The sequence below is a fragment of the Chiloscyllium punctatum genome, chromosome 10 (assembly GCF_047496795.1).
Source record: "Chiloscyllium punctatum isolate Juve2018m chromosome 10, sChiPun1.3, whole genome shotgun sequence".
NCBI lineage: Eukaryota > Metazoa > Chordata > Chondrichthyes > Orectolobiformes > Hemiscylliidae > Chiloscyllium > Chiloscyllium punctatum.
In genome coordinates, this window is record NC_092748.1 from 13437969 (window position 1) to 13457757 (window position 19789).

The 19789-nt window shown below is 45.7% G+C and overlaps 1 protein-coding gene across 2 annotated transcripts; it reads right to left on the minus strand.

The window, feature by feature from the left end:
• Positions 1–18566, minus strand: LOC140481902 (putative methyltransferase DDB_G0268948). Of its 2 annotated transcripts, none has more exons than XM_072578560.1 (6): positions 18276–18566; positions 15870–16027; positions 13583–13796; positions 9786–9886; positions 5813–5950; positions 1–3604 (listed from the first exon to the last, which is right to left on the minus strand). In XM_072578560.1, the coding sequence occupies exons 1-6, from the start codon at positions 18384–18386 to the stop codon at positions 3514–3516; spliced, it is 813 nt and encodes a 270-aa protein (XP_072434661.1). In that variant the 5' UTR covers positions 18387–18566; the 3' UTR covers positions 1–3513. The 2 variants fall into 2 exon arrangements, with proteins under 2 accessions (XP_072434661.1, XP_072434660.1); XM_072578559.1 differs by having other exon boundaries at positions 15870–16030.
• Positions 18567–19789: the final 1223 nt, after the last annotated feature.

Here is a 19789-nt window from a genome sequence, read left to right on the forward strand (position 1 = left end):
AGTAAAAGTGATCAAGCTATTAGTTAGAAATACATTTATAAAGATTAACAGGAGGTAAGGCTGAAAGGTAATTCAAGGTAAGATCGGTCTCTATTCTATGAACAGTGCTTCTTGAAATTTCTCATTCTGAGGTGAAATGGTTGACAATTGAAGACAGATTCAGCAGATTCAACAGCTCCTGTTGTCAAATAGTCAATGTTTGCCCATGCAGATCAGCTCAGAGAGAGGTTCTTTATTTCTCACTAATTCTGCAGCTCTGGCACTTGTAGACTGCCTGATCTCTTTTGATGGAACAGCAGTTGATTTCCAATTCCTTCCTTCTTGCCTCCCATAACCAAGAACTCTCTTTAGTGATGTCTCCTGAACAATTTGACTGACTTCAGCCAGACTTGGTGCAGTTCAAAGCTGACGATTAATGGCTACAATGCAAATCCAGGTGACAATTATACCAAAAAGCAGGGCAAGGAGCTCTATCATGCTGGAATCCCTTTGAAATGTCTTGCCATTTATCACAGAAGCTGTGATTTTTCACAATTCAATGGACATCTTGCATTTTAATGTCTCTGTGATCAGCCTTACAGACATTGGTAAGGTTTGAATGAAAACAGAAAGATGTCAAGGTGTCTGTCCCTATTTCAATTTACCTTAACCTCTAGAAGATCATAAAATTCTGTCATTCCTATGGAAAAGGACATTTTGAGTTGTAGGAAACAAAATCATAGGGATTCTATGAATTGGTTGCTGTGGCATCTAAAATTTCCAAATTGTAAGTTGCATTGTAAATTAAATGTGTATATAGCATGATCCGTTCTGTGTTCACTTGATGAATTTAAAACTTGCTTGCACACAGGAAATATTCCATTACCAGGACAGTGCAATCGTTTCTCTGAATTATACGAGGCACCCAGACTCGCTCAGTCACAGGGTTAAATGTGAAATACTGAAGTGAAAATGTTTAGGTTACAAGCTCCACGCAGTGCTGGAATTTATTTCAGATATATCTCCAGGACTGATGTTCAGCTTTATCAAAATGGCAAGATTGGTGACTGAGGATCATGCTCCACTTTGGCATTCTGGGCCGGGACCGGGGGAAGGCGGCGAAGGTGTGGGAGAGGGGGAAAGGGTGCAGAGAGAGGTGAGGAGAGGGAATAAAATAGGGAGGTAGGGAGAGGGGAAGCACAGAGGAGAGGGGGGAGGGTGGAGGAGGCAGGCAATGCAGAGGATGGTGGAGAGGTTGGGAAATAGAGAGAGTCATAGAGATGTACAGCACTTACAGCTTCGGTCCAACTCGTCCATGCTGACCAGATATCCTAAATTAATCTAGTCCCATTTGCCAGCACCCGGCCCATATCCCTCCAACCCCTTCCTATTCATATACCCATCCAGGTCCCTTTTCAATGTTGCAATTGTACCAGCCTCCACCACTTGGACAGGGGTTGTGTGGTCATGGTCTAGGCTAGAGATGCAGGTGGGGAGAGAGTGAATGAACTGTCTTTCCAAATACTACAAATGAGATGACACTGTGTAGGTAGGTCCTCATCCACACCCAGTGCCTCCTAACTCAAAAACAATTATAAATAAGGATATATCTGCATTAAAACACCCCAGCTGGCAGACTGAGATCACTTCCAAATCCACCCACATAATATCAGAACTCTCTTACTCTCAATTAATCTCGATCAGATTCTTTAAACGGCCTTATTTCACCCTCTAATGTTCAGGAGTACTGAACAACCCTGTCATCTCTGTTATCTACAACAGTTCACAATATCAAGTCAAATGAAGTTAATGTTGTAAAATGTCACATTTTTAACCAAAACAGTTAAAGGAATGTGTTGCCTTTTCGAACATTGTTTGAACCAGGATTTAATAGCACAGCAAGTGATCGAGGTTCAGGATTGGGAGTTTTGCTTGAATTAAGCATGATTTCTGGCTAATGGTTAAGTGAGTGATTTTAGATCCTTTAGAGTAAGGTGTAGGGAGTTGGTGGGGGGAAGTGTGTTTAACCCTGGAGGTGAGAGGAGGGTTGGGGGGAGTACATTGTGAGTAATCAATTGTGTCAGTTAAGGGCCGATACTTCTGTTAGACGGTCTCTTGGGTTGAAGGGTAATTTGTTTCCACTCCATTTGATAGGATCTCAGTCGGCTGATGTGAGTGGGAGGAGGAGGAGGAGGAGCAGGTGGGGGAGGCGCAAGGGAGGGGAGAATGTGGTGAGACGGGGTGAGGGATCCTGCAGGCCATTAGGGACATTCTGAAGGACACACACGGCGCGTGCAGACACCGTGACCGTGGCACAGTGATGCCGGTACCACAGAATGATGGTATGGAAGTCTGCGATCACTGGCCCGCTCCCAACCCCTCAAGCTGCCCGCTACCCCGCCTCAAGGCTCACTGTTTGGCACCCCACTCCCTGAACGAGCCGGGGAGCCAGACAGCAAGCTGGACATCAAGTGGCATCAGGAGGTGGGGCACGGAGGAGAAAAGGGCAGCAGGCAAGAGGCAGCAACAACTAGCACACAACTCACGAGCGGCACCAACCTCCTGTTACAGTATGTTCGCAGGAGAGACAGTGCTTTAGCTGATTCAGGCAAAGGGGGTTCTGGAGGGTTCAGTGGTGGGAGAATCGGGAGGGTGAGGGGGCAGAGTATCCTGTCCTGTTCTGATCTGATGTAAACCCCCACTGTGATTCTGACAGGTTTACACACACTGAGCAATGAGAAATTGCAATGTGAATATGTCCAACTATACAATAGGATCCGAACTCTCCACAAAGGTCTTGCCTGAATAATGATTTGATTTGAGTTATTAATGTCACATGTACCTAGGTACAGGGAAAAGTTTTGTTTTGTCACGTCATGTAAAGTGCACTAGAGTGACGAATACAACGTTAGAGCTGCAGAGCAGGTGCATAAAGAGTGAGATCAACATTAGATTTAAAAATTTGAGAGGTCCACTCAGAAGTCTAATAACAACAGGGAAGAAGCCGTTCTTGACTCTGTGTTTAAGCTTTTGTATGTGTGGTTTCCTGATGGAAACGTTTGGAAGAGATTATAACTGGAGTGGAAGAGATCTTTGATTATATTGGTTGCTTTCACAAGGCAGTAGGAAGTATAGATGCAGGCATTGGATGGAAGGCTGGTTTGCCTGATGGACCGGGCTGTGTTCACGACTCTCTGTAGTTTCTTATAGTCCTGGGCAGAAATGTGGAGTCCCTCAGTCATGTTTCATAAACAGCGGGTGTGCACAGGACGTATTGGACTCAAACTCTAACTGCTGCAAGAGTCATCAACCCTCCAAAGCCCAGGAAAATGTGAAGGATTTCTATCAGGCTCTCAATCCCACACTGTTCTGTGCTCCAGCTGAAGGTGAACATTCATCCATGCAATGTGTCATGACTGTGTGCAAACCAACATTTACCAATGTCCACATGATGAAACACAGATTTAAAGTCTTACTTAAGGGAACAGAAATCATCACTTGACGCAACAGGTCTGAGAGGCAGGGTTGTAGATATTACTCTGGTTTGCTTGCCAGTAAACAGAAAGCAGTCCACTTCACTTCCAACACAGTCTCCCTGGAAGAAACTCCCATTGTCTGCATAAAACTAAAAAGAAATAAAAATGTTATGAGTTTAATGCCCACTGTATGGAAATGTCTGGAAAATACACTCAGTTGGCTAACGTAATAACGACTGGAGCATACTGCGAAAATGTTAACACTCTACATCTTCTTTGAAGCACAGCTGGTCCCACAGCTCAGAAGTGGCTGTAAAATTCACCCCCAATCTCTAAGGAAGGAAGGATAACATGGGCTTGAGGAAGTTCACTAAGTTGGTCCCCCTGGGGTGAAAAGGTTACCGTATGATGAGAGACCGAGTGAATCGAGATTATATTCACTGGAGTTTAGAAGAATATGAGATAACCTTATCGAAGCACAGAAGGTGACAGTGGGTCTTTCAGGGCTGGATACTGAGACATTGTTTCCTTCTCTTGTTGGGGTATTTGGAACAGGGGCACACAATCTCCGGTTAAGGAGATATCATTCAGGACTGAGAGGAGGAGAAATTTCGTCACTCCTAGGGGAGTGAATCATTGGCATCGTCTTCCCCCCAAAGGCTTTTGGATTTTCCACGCCTTGGTTGTATTGAACAGGCTTGATGGACTTTGTGGTCTAATCTTTTGTTTAAAATCACACATCAGGTTATAGTCGAACAGATTTATTTGGAAGCACTAGCTTTCTGAGCGCTGCTCCTTCAGGTGTTACTGATGAAGGAGCAGTGCTCTGGAAGTTAGTGCTTCCAAATAAATCTGTTGGACTATAACCTGGTGTTGTGTGATTTTCAACTTTGTACACCCCAGTCCAACACCAGCACCCCCAAATCCTAACTACCTTTTGCGTTCTTGTTTGTTCCTCTCTTAGTGTACCCGATTGAACACTTTTTCCATTCCCCTGTTCCTTTCTCAGACTTTAAATTATATTAAGATCAGGAATGTAAAGACTGTAGCTTTTAATTTTTGTGTTTTTTTTAATTGCGATCTGAAATGAGAAAAGACCTGTTTTAAAACCAGAGATTGAGACGATCACTGCCTAGAACATAGAACAATACAGCGCAGAGCAGGTCCTCTGGTCCTTAAGGTTGCGCTGACCTGTGAACTATTTTCAGCTCGTCCCCCTACACTATCCCAAAATCATCCATGTGCTTATCTAAGGATTGTTTAAATCTCCCTAATGTGGCTGAGTTAAACTTGCCTGGTACAAAGTAACTAACATGACATTTTCATTCCGAATAAAGTTAAGAATCACACAACACAACAGGTTTAATTGTGAGCACTAGCTTTTGGAGTGCTGCTCCTTCATTGTACACCCCAGTTCTACACCGGCATCTCCAAATCATTGTGAATACTGTTTGTACAGCAGTGTTTGCTGAGGAACTGCAGCTAAAGGGCTGTACATAAGTGGAGATCTGCTTGGCTACAGGAAAAGCAGATTGGTTTGTGGATCAGTGACCAGTTACCGATGACAAAAGCCTTCTGCCTGCCAACAGCAATGTGATTGGCTCTCAGGTAGCTGAGCAGTGCGGGGCTCTCAGTAAGAGCCTTCAGACCAGCAGCAACACTCTCTCTGTTCTCCAGAGTAAAAGCCACTTCAAGTCTGAAGAAAACCAGTTTATTTTTCCTCTGGCAGTTGCTGTAGGCTGTAACTTTTAGCCAGTAAGACACAGGTCTTTCTTTGGTGAACCAGCCACCCTGTGTCTTTTGCAAACCAGTAAAAGCTCCTGGAAAAAGGAAGACTAAGACGCGGCATTTTGATCCACAGGAGAATCAGAGCAACAGATTCTTGGAACAAAGATTGCCAACTGCTGACCCAGTTTTCCTACCATCCATAATTTGTGTTTTATTGTTCTCCTGCCTACATCTGTCTGTATCCAAGGGGGAATGTATAAGTTTTAATTAGTAGTGTTTTACGCTGACAGTGCATAACTGTTTACCTGTAGCTGGAATCGATTTATTTCTACTAAAAGGCAATTTGTGATAAGTGCATAAACCTGCTTCCATGCTTTGTATTAAACTGTGTCCAGGAGACATTGGGGAAATTTGTGCACTTTTACAAATCCTCAACATCTATGATGACTCCGGGAATAGTGGGGAACACTTGATTTCCAGTGGACTACCCCAGCAAGGTGCGACAGGAAACAGATTGCTGTTCCCAAGATTCACTGAGTTGCCCCACTGGTCTCACTGTGCACATATCCTGATCTATTTGACCACTCAAGCTGATCAATTAATTTTCCCACTGCCACGGTAACTCTTACTCTTTCTCCATCATTTCGAGGGTGGCTTTAGCAGCTTCTGGGTCCTTCTTCTGAAACGTTTGGTAGAAAGACAAGGATTCGAAGAAGCCTTTGATCCACAAGACTGGCACTAATTGCTTGAATGAAATGCTATCGACTCTGGAAAAGAAATTAAAAATTCCTTTTCAAATGTGGAAACAGGAAGTGCAGGTAACACTGGGCAGGTCAAGCACTGACCCTACTCCCATTGATGGTATCGATATGATTATTAACTTAATCAAATGTCCACCCCCTCCCTGATTTGCCAGCACTCAATCACATTTATTAGCCCCATTCTTCCAACTCATCAATTTTCTTTCTGCAGCCTGCTTCAGTTTGCCAAAGAATGAACTGTGCCTCCTGTTTTGAAAGGTAATTTTCCAGGCATGGAGACAACTCACTTTGTTGCCCTGAATTCTGACTCGGTTAGAGTCAATTCCTCACACATAGAAAGGTCTGAAAGTAGAGAAGGGTGAATTTAATTGTCCAAAGTACTGCCTCTCCCAACAATGACTGCACCCAGTTCACATTCGAGGCTGGAGTCCTCAAAGACTTTGGCCTTTTGTTTTAATATTGGTCTAATGGGTAGATTGGTTTAGTGCGTTGTTTTAGTACACTAGATGGCTCAATGGGTTTGAGTATCATGGTCTGGTCTGCCCTCTGCTGTCACAAATCTGTAAGTGCTCTTTTAAACTCCTGCTGTACTAAGAATCAAAGCTCAAACTGAATAAACTGATAACATTCGGAAAATAATTATACTGCTTTTTAAGTCATTTAAAAATTATGTTTTGGAGCTCTGTAGTATAAATTAATCCTTGAATCTAAAAGCTGGATTTTAAGTCACAAATCAAGATCGTTGTGAAGACAGGATGAGATTTCCTGTCTTGGCTGTGGTGAGATTAATGGCAAGTATGATAACAAAATAGAGGGAGCATGTAAAAGAAGATCAGGTCCTCACCTTTGGGAAAAGCTGTCTCGATTTTCCCCTCAAGCTGTAAACGATGATTTCTGAATCTCACTGTTCAGTGGGCCTACCTTATTTCCCATCCCCTTGAAGCAACAACTTGCCAGACTTACATCCCACTCTCTTCCTCTCCACTGAGAAATTAGACAGCACGGTGCAGAAAGAGACCATTCAGCCCATTGAGTCCTGCACTGACCCTCCAAAGAGCATCCTACCCAAACCCCATAACCTTGCATTTCCCATGGCTATTCCGTCTAGCCTGAACGTCCCTGGACACTATGGGGGAATTCCCTATAACCAGTCCACTGAACCTGCACATCTTTGGACTTTCTGCAGACATGGGGAGAATGTGCAAATTCCACACAGACAGTCGCCCGAGGGTGGAATCGAACCCGGGTCCCTGGCGCTGTGAGGTAGCAGTGCTAGCCACTGAGTTACTGTACTGCCCTTCTGCTCTGTTTAAGATGGGTACATGCAAATTGGGAGCACTGTGCCACCCATGGCTGTGACCTGGTCACCATGGAGCTGCCTCTTCCACAGTTACCACCAGCCTCCTTAACTTTTCACCCACGCGAGGCAGCACCGACAAACTACCCATCTTGCCAAACCATGACTTCTGTTCTCAATCCAATTCAGATACCACTTTCAGGCCTTTAGCACATTACTTGGAGCTGATGGACAAGGTAACATTGTGCAGGGACAGATGCATATTTTATGCACCTACACAGAATGTTTCTGCACAAACATGGACAGGCACATCTTATCATAGAGTAGAATCCCTTCAGTGTGGAAACAGGCCCAACAAGTCCACACCGACCCTCCGAAGAGTATCCCACCCTGACCCATTCCCCTATCCTATTACTCTATTAATGCATCTAACCTACACATCCCTGAACACTAAGGCAATTTAGCATGGCCAATTCACCTAACCTACGTCTTTGGATTGTGGGAGGTAACAAGTGCCTCATCATCCTCTCTGAATCACCTTTCTCCCTGTGAATGGCTAATCTTACCAACGCACCCTGTCCTGTTGAGCCCTTTTACACTAACCTGCTGCTGGAGTATGCCACTGGATTGATCAATAAACCTACTCTGCATTTCCCTTCGGATTCTCCACTCACTCCTGCACAAGGCTCTTCCTTTGGCCTCTCGTTGTTGACTGAAATCTGGGGCTTCCTCCTAACTACAGCTTCCCTGCCTAGCGATAGCTTCCAACACCTCCCCCACTCAGACATGTGGCCTTTATCACCAAAGTCTTACCTTGGCCCTGTCACCCAGCTCCTCTGATATCTTCCCCTCCACGAAGCAGTTCCACTGGTGCTAATCCTTCAACCTTGCCTATAAACATCTTCATTCCCTACCTGCTGCCCCGATCCTGAGGTTTCTTCGTGATTTCCTTCCCACTCACCCTCTCTGCACTGAGTGACTCTTCATTCTTGGCAGTTTTAATCTCCATCTTCCTTTTATTGTTGAGACCGTGACACCTTTATGGTGGTGTCAGCTGTGACTTTGTCCCTGAAATGAAATGTGCTCAGAAACTTGACCAGTTCCTGAATCGGACTCACCATATAAACAGTGGCTGCAAGAGCAGGTCAGAGGCTAGGAATATTGCAGTGAGTAACTCACCTCCTGACTCTCCAAAGCCTGTCCACCATGTGCAATTCCGGAGTTGATGGAATACTCCCACTTGCCTGGATGAGTGCAGCTCCAACAGCACTATAGAAGCACCATGCCATCCAGGATGAAGTAGCCTGCTTGATTGGCACTACATCTACAAACATCCCCTCCCTCCACCACCAGTGCCCAGTAGCAGCAATGTGTGTATTATCTACAAGATGCACTGCTGCAGAAATTCACCAAAGATCCTCAGACAGCAGCTTCCAAACCCACAACCACTTCCATTGAGAAGGAGAAGGGCAGCAGATACATGGGAACACCACCACTTGCAAGTTCCCCTCCAAGTGACTCGCCATCTTGGCTTGGAAATATACTGTCGTTCTTTCACTGGCGCTGGGTCAAAATCCTGGAATTCCCTCCCTAAGGGCATTGTAGGTCAACCCACAGCAGGTGGGCTGCAGTGGTTCAAAAAGGCAGCTCACCCCCACCTTATCGAGGGCAACTAGGGACGGGCAATAAATGCTGGGCCAGCCAGCGACAGCCACCTCCCATGAGTGAAAAGGATAAAAATGTATGAAGTGGAGGAGAAGGAGAACGACCCTGACAATGATGGTGTGATGGATCATTGCGATTCTCTGATGTGTGACAGTGAAGACACCCCTACCCCCAACATCCATCCAGGATCATAGGGCTCACTGCAAGAGCTGGGGGTGAAAACAGAGACAAATGAATAGGCCAATGGGGCAGAAAATGTCTGACAATTCCTGTCCAATCCCTTTAGTCAATTGACATCCGTCCTAGAGATTTGATTTGTAATGTATGACTTCTGCTCATTGTATGGTGTGATCTCCTTTAACCAATCCAACCCAACATTACAGAGAATGTGGTTTCAGGGGGACAGGATAAAACCCGCCTTGTAACATCAACCAATGTCTCTTTTGATGTATGTGGACAGACACAGCGTGACCGATAACACTCAGGGATGTTTGCGTACACACTGGGAACATTTAGCCCAGCTGAAGAAAGTTGCAGATTGATAATTCAAGCAGATTGAGAGGTTTTGGTGGGGATGTTTAATATATCGATAGTGAGATTGTATTTCCTCTCATGGGTTTTGGAACAAGGGCACAGAACATGAACATTAAAGCTCAATAATTCAGCAAGTACCTCTTCACCGTTCCTTCAAGCTTAAATCTAAGATAGTCTGTTGCATTAATATAAAACAAAGGACTGTGGATGCTGGAGATCTGAAACAAACAAAATTGCTGGAAAAACAGCAGGTCTGGCAGCATCTGTGGAGAGAAAGCAGGGTTAACGTTTCAGGTCCAGTGACCCTTCTTCAGAACTGTTGTTGGCCTCAATATCGGGTCTCACCTCTCTTTATCGGGGAACGTGATAGCATCAAATATTTCCTTGTATTCATTCCGAACGATCTGAGTTCTTTCACTCTCATAGGGAGCCAGGGCCTTCAGTGTCTGGGAACAGGAAGTGCAAGAGAAAACTGGTCATGCTATCATTCAATACCCACCAAGAAGTGACTGACTATTATGTGTATGGGTGACAAGGATGTGTGGCGCTGATTGCACCAATATCCCTCCGCCATGACAGAGAAGCAGCAGGATAGATCCAGATTTTGTTTTCATTTGTTCCTTAGATCTGAGTGTCTCTGGCTGTGCCAGTATTTATTTTTCCATGCTGAATTGCCCTTTGAGATGGCAGCGGTGAGTTATCTTTTTGAACAACTGGAGTCTTCAGAGAATAGATACACACACTGTGCTGTCTGAGAGCGAGTTCCAGGATTTTGACACTCATGATCCAGGAACAGAGATACAGTTCAAAGAGGCATGTCCTGATCAGGTTTAGGACCACTGCTCTGGGCTTGGGTGTACAGAACATTGTTGCAAAGTTTGCCAATGACATAAAACTTAGAAATGCAGTTGTGTCATAGAGTACATCTGGTGGTTTTAGCTGCCTATCACAGTGTTAACCATGTCAACGTAGAATACAGAAGAAAGTCCTGCAGGGACCATGAGATTAAAATCAGTACAACATTTGGTACTCCTGTCAGTAGAAATCTACAGCCTCTATTTGGAGCCAGAGTCACAGAGATGTACAGCACGGAAACAGACTTTTTGGTCCAATTTGTCCATGCTGACCAGATACCCAACCCAATCTAGTCCCACCTGCCAGCACCTCCAAACCCTTCCTATTCAAATATCCATCCAGATGCCTTTTGAATGTTGCAATTGTACCAGCCTCCACCACTTCCTCTGGCAGCTAATGTCATACACGCACCACCCTCTGCACGAAAAAGTTGCCGCTTAGATCTCTTTTCTATCTTTCCCCTTGCACCTTAAACCTCTGCCTCTAGTTTTGGAGTCCCTCACCCATGGAACTTATCCATTTACCCTATCCATGCCCCTCATGATTTTATAAACCTCTATGAGGTCACCCCTCAGCCTCCGATGCTCCAGGGAAAACAGCCCCAGCCTGTTCAGCCTCTCCCTTTAGCTCAAACCCTCCAACCCTGGCACCATCCTTGTAAATCTTTTCTGAACCCTTGAAGTTTAACAACATCCTTCCTATAGGAGGGAGACCAGAATTGCACGCAGTATTCCAAAAATCACCAACCCGTGATTTCATTGGTGCTGCTTTCTCAGCGTCTACAACTAATCGAGTTGAGGCCTGTGCTGCTGGTCTTTCCTCTCTGCATGGATATCCCTGACTTCATAAACCCTGTGGCAGCGTGATGAGGCCTTTAAGTGGTCACAACTGGGTGCAGCGTGAGCCTTCATGGTGGTGGGTGGTAGGGGCCAGGCAGGTGGCCTGTGGGCATTCCCACTCAGAACCTCAACACTTACAGCCTCAGGCTTTAATGGAGGGATATGGATCATGGGTAGGCAGTAAGGATTAGGTTAATTTGACATCATATTTGACACGCCTTTGTGGGCCGAAGGGCCTGTTCCTGTGCTGTACTGTTCTATGTTCTCTGTTCTATGATAACCACTACAACTGTTGATGTGGAAAAAAGAAACACAGTAACCCTGTCCCCCTCTTGTCAGGTTCCCCATATTTACTCTCTGTTGACATTGCACTCCATTTCTGACCACACTGGCAACCACTCACTAACTGGTGACACGGTGGCACAGCGGTTAGCACTGCTGCCTCACAGAGCCAGGAACCGGGGTTTGGTTCCACCCTCAGGCAACTGACTGTGTGGAGTTTGCACATTCTCCCCGTGTCTGCGTGAGTTTCCTCCAGGAGCTCCAGTTTCTTCCCACAGTCCAAAGATGTGCAGGTCAGGTGGATTGGCCATGCTAAATTATCCCATAGTGTTCAGGGATATGCAGGCTAGGTGGATTGGCCATGGGAAATGTTGGGTCTAGTTGAGTCTGGTCTTTGGAGGGACAGTGCAGACTCGATGGGCTGAAAGGCCTCTTTCTACCCATTAGGGATTCTATGAACTGATCATGAGTATCTGAAAGGAAGACTGGGGGATCAAACCTAGTATGTTGAGCTCAGCGCTGACCATGTTCACCCACCAGGACTGAGTAATTCAAGAACCCATTCCACTGGTGGAGCTAGGGTTCTTATCAACGTTAGCGGCAGAATGCTGAAGGGCTGAAGCTCCAATTGTCTCAGTGGGGGGCCCATTCTTTCCGTGAGTCATACAATCTGACTGTTAACTAACTGTGGTTGTTTGATCAGGGCTCCATCTGAGCACAGTCTGCCAAACCAATTACAGTGAGTCAGTGTCCAACAGCACTGTTCCCACACATCATCCTCCCCTTTACAAAAATAACATCGATATGACAATAGACAATAGATGCAGGAGTAGGCCATTCTGCCCTTCGAGCCTACACCGCCATTCAATATGATCATGGCTGATCATCCTTAATCAGTATCCTTTTCCTGCCTTATCTCCATAACCCTTGATTCCACTATCCTTGAGAGCTCCATCCAACTCTTTCTTAAATGAATCCAGAGACTGGGCCTCCACTGCCCTCTGGGGCAGAGCATTCCACACAGCCACCACTCTCTGGGTGAAGAAGTTTCTCCTCATCTCTGTCCTAAATGGTCTACCCCGTATTTTTAAGCTGTGTCCTCTGGTTCAGCACTCACCCATCAGCAAAAACATGTTTCCTGCCTCCAGAGTGTCCAATCCTTTAATAATCTTATATGTCTCAATCAGATCCCCTCTCAGTCTTCTAACCTCAAGGGTATACAAGCCCAGTCGCTCCGTGTAAGGTAGTCCCGCCATTCCTGGAATTGACCTCGTGAACCTACGCTGCACTCCCTCAATAGCTAGAATGTCTTTCCTCAAATTTGGAGACCAGAACTACACACAATACTCCAGGTATGGTCTCACCAGGGTCCTGTACAGCTGCAGAAGAACCTCTTTGCTTCTATACTCAATCCCTCTTGTTATGAAGGCCAGCATGCTATTAGCCTTCTTCACTACCTGCTGTACCTGCATGCTTACCTTCATTGACTGGTGGACAAGAACACCCAGATCTCTTTGTACTGCCCCTTTACCTAAATTGATTCCATTTAGGTAGTAATCGGCCTTCCTGTTCTTGCCACCAAAGTGGATAACCATACATTTATCCACATTAAACTGCATCTGCCATGCATCTGTCCACTCACCTAACCTGTCCGGGTCACCCTGTAATCTCCTAACATCCTCATCACATTTCACCCTGCTACCCTGCTTAGTATCATAAGTAAATTTGCTAATGTTATTGCTGATACCATCTTCTATATCATTAACATATATTGTAAAAAGCTGCGGTCCCAGTACTGATCCCTGCGGTACCCCACTGATCACTGCCTGCCATTCTGAAATGGAGCCGTTTATCACTACTCTTTGTTTCCTGTCAGCCAACTAACTTTCAATCCAAGTTAGTACTTTGCCCCCAATACCATGCACCCTAATTTTGCTCACTAACCTCCTATATGGGACTTTATCAAAAGTTTTCTGAAAGTCCAGGTACACTACATCTATTGGATCTCCCTCGTCCATCTTCAGAGTTACATCCTCGGAAAGAAGAAACATTTAGTACAATTAATTTGGACCGCAGGCGGTGAAAGGAAGGATGATCCAAACCTCATGTTACACATTGATTGATTCTATTCTCTTACAGTTGCTCAGTTGGCCGCAGTCAGCCTACCTGTTGGACAATCTGGATCAAACGCTCAGAGCAGTCATTGTAATGTACTTCAAAGGGAACTCGGTAGCAATAGAGAGCCAGGCAGCCTTTGGGTTTTAAAACCCTGTCAACTTCCTTCATGAACTTCTCCAAGTCAAACCAATGGGCGGCCGCTGCTGCTGTTATCAGGTCGACAGAACTGTCCTCGAATCCCAGCTCCTCTGCCAGGCCCTGTCTGTGAAGGGAATCGACAAACACAGGAATACAACAGCTTCAGTGGCACTTATTTGGATATCTCTGGGACACCTTGTACCTCAGCAGGCATCAATTGTTCATTGACTGAGAGCAAATTATTGAAGGATCCTTACCATGTGGAAAGCAGGCCATTCAGCCCATCGAGTCTACACCGACCCTCCAAAGAGCATCCCACCCAGATACAATCCCCACCTATCCCTGTAGCCCTGCAGTTCCCATGGCCAGCCTTGGGAAGGCCAACCCACCTGACCGGCACATCTTTAGACTGTGGGAGGAAACCCACTGGACACAGGGAGAATGTTCAAACTCCACACAGTCGCCTGAGGATGGAATCCCTGGCGCTATGAGACAGTGGTGCTAACCGCTCAGCCACCGTGCTGTCCATTGGGATATTGGGATAAGATGATTGGAAGCCAGTTGAGGGTCTACCCAGGATACGTTTTGTGGGGGGGGGAAGCCCCAAAGACTGCCTTTGATCCAGCCTGCTTACCCCCACCAATGCTCTTCCTAGCTGCCCCTTCAGTAAACTCAAATTTGTTTCTTTCAGATTCCCAGAGGAGAATCACCATTCAGTTTGTTCATTGTCATGAAACATTTTCCAGGGTGAGGAACTATAAGGAGTTCAGTGCGGGAGTAAATGTTGACTGGGACAAGAGGTGAAAGCCAGAACAGCAGGAAGGAGGTGTTTTGGATGGCTGGCCCTTATTTGGGGGGTTCTGGTTAATGTGAAGCCAGAAGACCTAATCACAGCTGGGTGTCTGGAGATGGCCCAGAGCACTGGTTGTGAAATGTGTTTGGCTCAAATAAACTCTTTCCCCAACAAACCTTTGGCATCCTGATCTAGGCAGTGGCAGAATGTCACAACCCGATTGTTTTCCTATGTGAGAATTTCAAACAGTGCAATCTTCATGTGTATGTTTCTGCTCAGCTTGGAATGAAATTCACTCTTCGATATTTCCATGCCATCGTTCAGTCCTGGCTATCCCACAATGCAGTGCAGTGGTTCTCCAGCTTGTGCATTTGTGACGACACCCCTCCCCCTCCCTCACCCCCCGTCTCAATGATAAAACAATGTAATTCTGGGAACATGGAAGAAAGTGTTTGAGTGTTACTTTGAAGGGGATGGCTAATTATTTACAGCTGGAAATGAGATGGGTGTTTCTGTTGCCTGTTGCGGGGTCTGTCTCTCTGTGTGCGCTCTCCCTTTGTGGAGGGGTGGGTAGGTGGGTGGGGGGTCAGGCGCACTCTCCTGCTGATTGGGCAGTCAACCTGGAACCCCTGCCGAATCTCCGGGCTGTGCTGACCCCAGTTTGAGAACCAATGGACTGAATTCCAGCAGAAACGTGACAATCCCTGGATGTTCCATCCTGTTGCGACCTGGGGGGAACGGGTGGAGTCGAAGTGGGAGTGGAGGGTGTGTTGGTTAGGGAGGGATTGCTATGGAAGAAAGGGATGTGAAGTGCAGGAATGTCTGGTTTTAACAGAGACAGGATCTGAGGGATTAATGTCTGCGGCTGGCTTTGGGGGACTGAGACTGGATGTGGCCAGAGACAGGCAGAGGCGATGGATAAGAGTGAGTTCACAACAGACTTACCAGGACTTTTCACTGGAGTGCATGAGATGGACCTTATAGAGGTTTATGAAATCATATGGGGTACAGACAAGGTGAAAGGCAAGTGTCTTTTCCCTAGGTTGAGGGATTTCAAGACTAGGGGAAAGTTTTACAGAAGACAACGATTTGTTTTGTGTGGAATGAACTTCCAGAGGGAGTGGTGGATGCAGGTACAGTTACAACATTTAAACGACATTTGGATAAGTACATGGATAAGAAATGTTTGGAGGGATATGGGCTGAGCGCAGGCAGGTGGGACTGATTTAGTTTGGGATTCTGGTCAGCGTGGAGTGGTTGGACAGGAGGGTCTGTTTCTGAGCTCTATGACTCTACACCTGAGGCTGTTTACTCCTTTGGGATTCAGTCCCCCCTGAGCACAGCCTCCCATTCCCATCAACGGGGCTCAGATTGGAGGGATGTTTCTCGGTGTCCATTAGTTACCTGTAAGAGACGTTATCGGGTCCGTCCACCTTCTTCGCCTCTTCAATCTGAGCTTCACTCACGTCAATCCCAACCACCTTTTCAAAGTAAGAAGCCAATCCCCTGGTGCTTTGACCTGAGCCGCATCCAATATCCACTGCCAGGGTGAATGGCTTGCCCTTCTGAAAAAAGAACCACGTTTTTAGTTAAACACACCCCTGCTAACCCCTCCCCCCCTACCTGAGAATTTCTGTGCTGAGTAATCCCATGTTTAATTGTTGAAGTCGCACAATGTACGATTGGAGGGTTTGAGCTTGATAGGGAGAAGCTGAATAGGCTGGGACTATTTTCTCTGGCGCATTGGAGGCTGAGGGTGACCGTGTGGGGGTTTATAAAATCATGAGGGGCACGGATAGGGTGAATAGCCAAGGTCTTTCTCCCAGGGGTGGGTGAGACCTCAACTAGAGGGCATAGGTTTAAAGTGAGAGGGGAAAGATTTCGCAGGAACCTCAAGGCAAGATTTTCACGCAGAGGGTGGTGCATGTGTGGAATGAGCTGCCAGAGGAAGTGGTGGAGGCTGGTACAATTGCAACATTTAAAAGGCTTTGGATGGGCACATGAATAGGAAGGGTTTAGAGGGATATGAGCTAAGTGCTGGCAAATGGGACTAGATTAGGTTGGGATATCTGCTCGACATGGACGAGTTGGACCAAAGGGTCTGTTTCCGTGCTGTGCACCTCTATGTCTCCACCCCTAACTTGCGTTTATATTGCACTGTTAACCTAACCAATTGTTGAGCCAAATTTCACACGGGGGTACATAAGGAGGCAATATGGGGGACGTTGTAGGGGACCCAAAGGTCAGTCAAAGAAGTAGGTTTTCAGCAGCGTCTTAGAAGATAAGGTTAAGGGAAGGAATTCCAGAGCTTCGGAGCCAGGCAGCTGAAGGCAAGTCCACTCATAACAGTTCATGAATTAACAGAACCAGCAATGAACCGCTAAGAGACAAGGACATGCTGTTATACGGGAATTGAAGCAATTAGCTATGTATGAGGGAAGAAGGAGTCAATGCTACAGAAGCAAAACTGTTTTAACAATTGCTTGATAACTGACTGCCTTATGCCACAAGGACAAATGATTGCCCTGAAGGAGAATTTAAGGAGTTAATCACAGCAAAGTTGAGTCTTCTGTCAGTCAATGCCAAATATAACAAGGAAGCTGCTTCTGATAAAAAAAAGGCAAGCTGCAGGCTTGCACTATTGTTTATGAATGAATATAAACGATCGTCCGTGGTGTTACATCATGAACTTGAAGGACAGAAAACAATATAAGAATCCAGGCTTCTTCAGTAGCAGACTCCCGGAGAACAACACAGCACAAGGATTGAATTCTGGACACATCCAGAGACTGGCAGTGTTGGTTGGAATCGTAGATAATTCTATTATTAATTGGGTAACAGCTCAAATGGGTTATGAGATTTAACTTGCTTACTTGAGGAGTCCTGTGACGTTTGATTGCTCACATTTCAAACTTCCAGTAAAGAGAAGTCTATCTTTTTTTTAAAATCTGTGGGCTGCTTGTAAAGGAGATACATATTGCTCAGACTGCATGGACTGGTTCATGCGAACTCTCTTACACTGCCTGCTTACCCAGATGCAGCTGTGAAACTGTTCCCCACTGAAACATTTCACTCATATAAAACTTCAGTTCCTATTTCTAACTACATAAACGTGGGCCACGGATTGTTGATATCAGCGGGATTGATGATGCAAAAGTTACGCACAAAACCCTGGAGTGGTTCTCGCACAGAAGGACGCAGTTGTACTCGTGTTCACTCCAGCTCTGTGTTAGTCCCCATCCCCTTGCCTCATGTGTTAGTCGCCATCACACAATCCCAGTCCCCTCCTGCCTGTATCCTAAACTCGAGTTGTCAAGAATGGTAATGTTTGACAATTCCTTGCAAGGATGCCACTGGTAGTCTGCCTGCTCCTATTGAGGGGCCTTGGAACTTACACAGATGCGTTTGAAGACAGCTTTGACTCTCTTTTTTTTCCTCCCAGTTCTGGAAATTTACACGTCACTTACGGCTAACTAACCGTAACAGCTATGGTCTCTCATGGGCAGCTGGGTGACACCAAAGGGCAGTTTATGGATCCGCATGACCATCAGAAAGAAAAGAAAAAGTGCCGAAGGGTTGCAGTTACATTATCGGTTACTATCAACGCATTGGAGCGGAAATTCGCCCCACTCAGATAACCCGCTGGCACTCACTAACACATTAGGATAGCAGCAGCAAACAAACCTATTGCTGAGACAATCACTTTGCAAATCCTGACAAGTCAAGGCTGTTGACCTTTGCTGTGCCTATCTTAAGCTGACCCCTTTATCTCCCGGGCACCCGCTCCGTTTAATTTCTCCATGTTCTCACCTTTCTCTGCAAGTAGTCGAGGATGAGATTGCGGATTTGGAAGGGTGAGGGAAGCCGGTATTTCAGGTACAGGGCAACATGTTCATGCTCTTCAAACAGCCGCGACGCCATCTTGTCGCAGCTCCTGTGGCCAATAGCTGTCCGCAAGAGCGGCTCTCCCGGTCTGTTAATAAACACTCAGCGAGATTAAAGGGTGTGATTCTAATCCATCCATCGTCCAGTAAATGCTTTCACAGCACTGCTTTCCACAGCTGAAACATTCCATTCAAGTGTAAGAGTAACTAATTAATTAATGCAGATGGCTGAATGCAAAGCAAGAGTAAGCTGCTTTTCCTCTTGCAAATTAATGACAGTGTTTTCCGTGAGTTGCATGAAAGACTACTAGAGATAACAGAAGCCTAGTCATTGGACTATGCCCTGTGTATGAAGCAAAGGACAATGTAAAAGACACTACTTGCATTTATATGGCTCTGTTCAACAACAACCTGTATTTAATTAGCACCTTAATGTAACTAATCAAAATATACAAAACTATTGGTGTGGATAGAGGATCGGCCAATGGGCAAGAAACAGCGAATGAGCTAAGGGATCCTTTTCCCTTGTAATCGGTGAGCTTCCACAGGGATTAGTGCTGGGACAGCAACTGTTTACAATACATATTCCTGACTTGGAGGATATTGGTAGGTTAAATAAGTGGACAAAAAGTTGACAAATGGAGTATAATGTGAGAAAATGTGAAGTTGTTCAGTTTGGAAGGGGAACAAATGAACAGAGTATTATTTAAATGGGGAAAAAAAACTGCAGAAAGCTGCAACACTGAAGGACTTGGGATACTTGTGTACAAAACGCAGAAAGTTAGCAGACAGGGATAGCAGGTAATCAGGAAGGTGAATGGAATAGTGGTCTATACTTCAAGGAGATTTGAGGATAGGGAAGAGTAGGGAAGTCTTACTGCAACTGTACAAGGTGCTGATGAGACCACTTCGAGAGTACTGTGACCAGTTTTGGTCTTTTTATTTAAGGAAAGATGTCATTTCATTGGAGGCAGTTCAGAGCACATTCACTAGGACGGTCCCTAGTACAGGAGATAGTGAGGACTGCAGATGCTGGAGATCAGAGTCGAGAGTGTGGTGCTGGAAAGGGACAGCAGGTCAGGCAGCATCCAAGATGCAGGAGAATCGACGTTTTGGGCATAAGCCCCTCATCAGGAATCAGGAAGGGCTTTTGCCCGAAATGTCGATTCTCCTGCTCCTCGATACTGATCCCTAGTATAGAGGGACAATCCTATGAGCAAAGCTAAACAGGTTGGGATTCTCCTCAGTTTAGAAGAATGAGAGATAATCACATTGAAACCTAAAGGATTCATAAGGGACTTGACAGGGTTATTGCTGAGAGCTGTTTCCCTTCATGCGAGAGTCTATGACCAGAGGGCATCGTCTCAGAATGAAGGGCTACCAATATGAGATCGAAATAAGGAGATATGAATCTTTGGAACTCTGCCACAAACAGCTGTG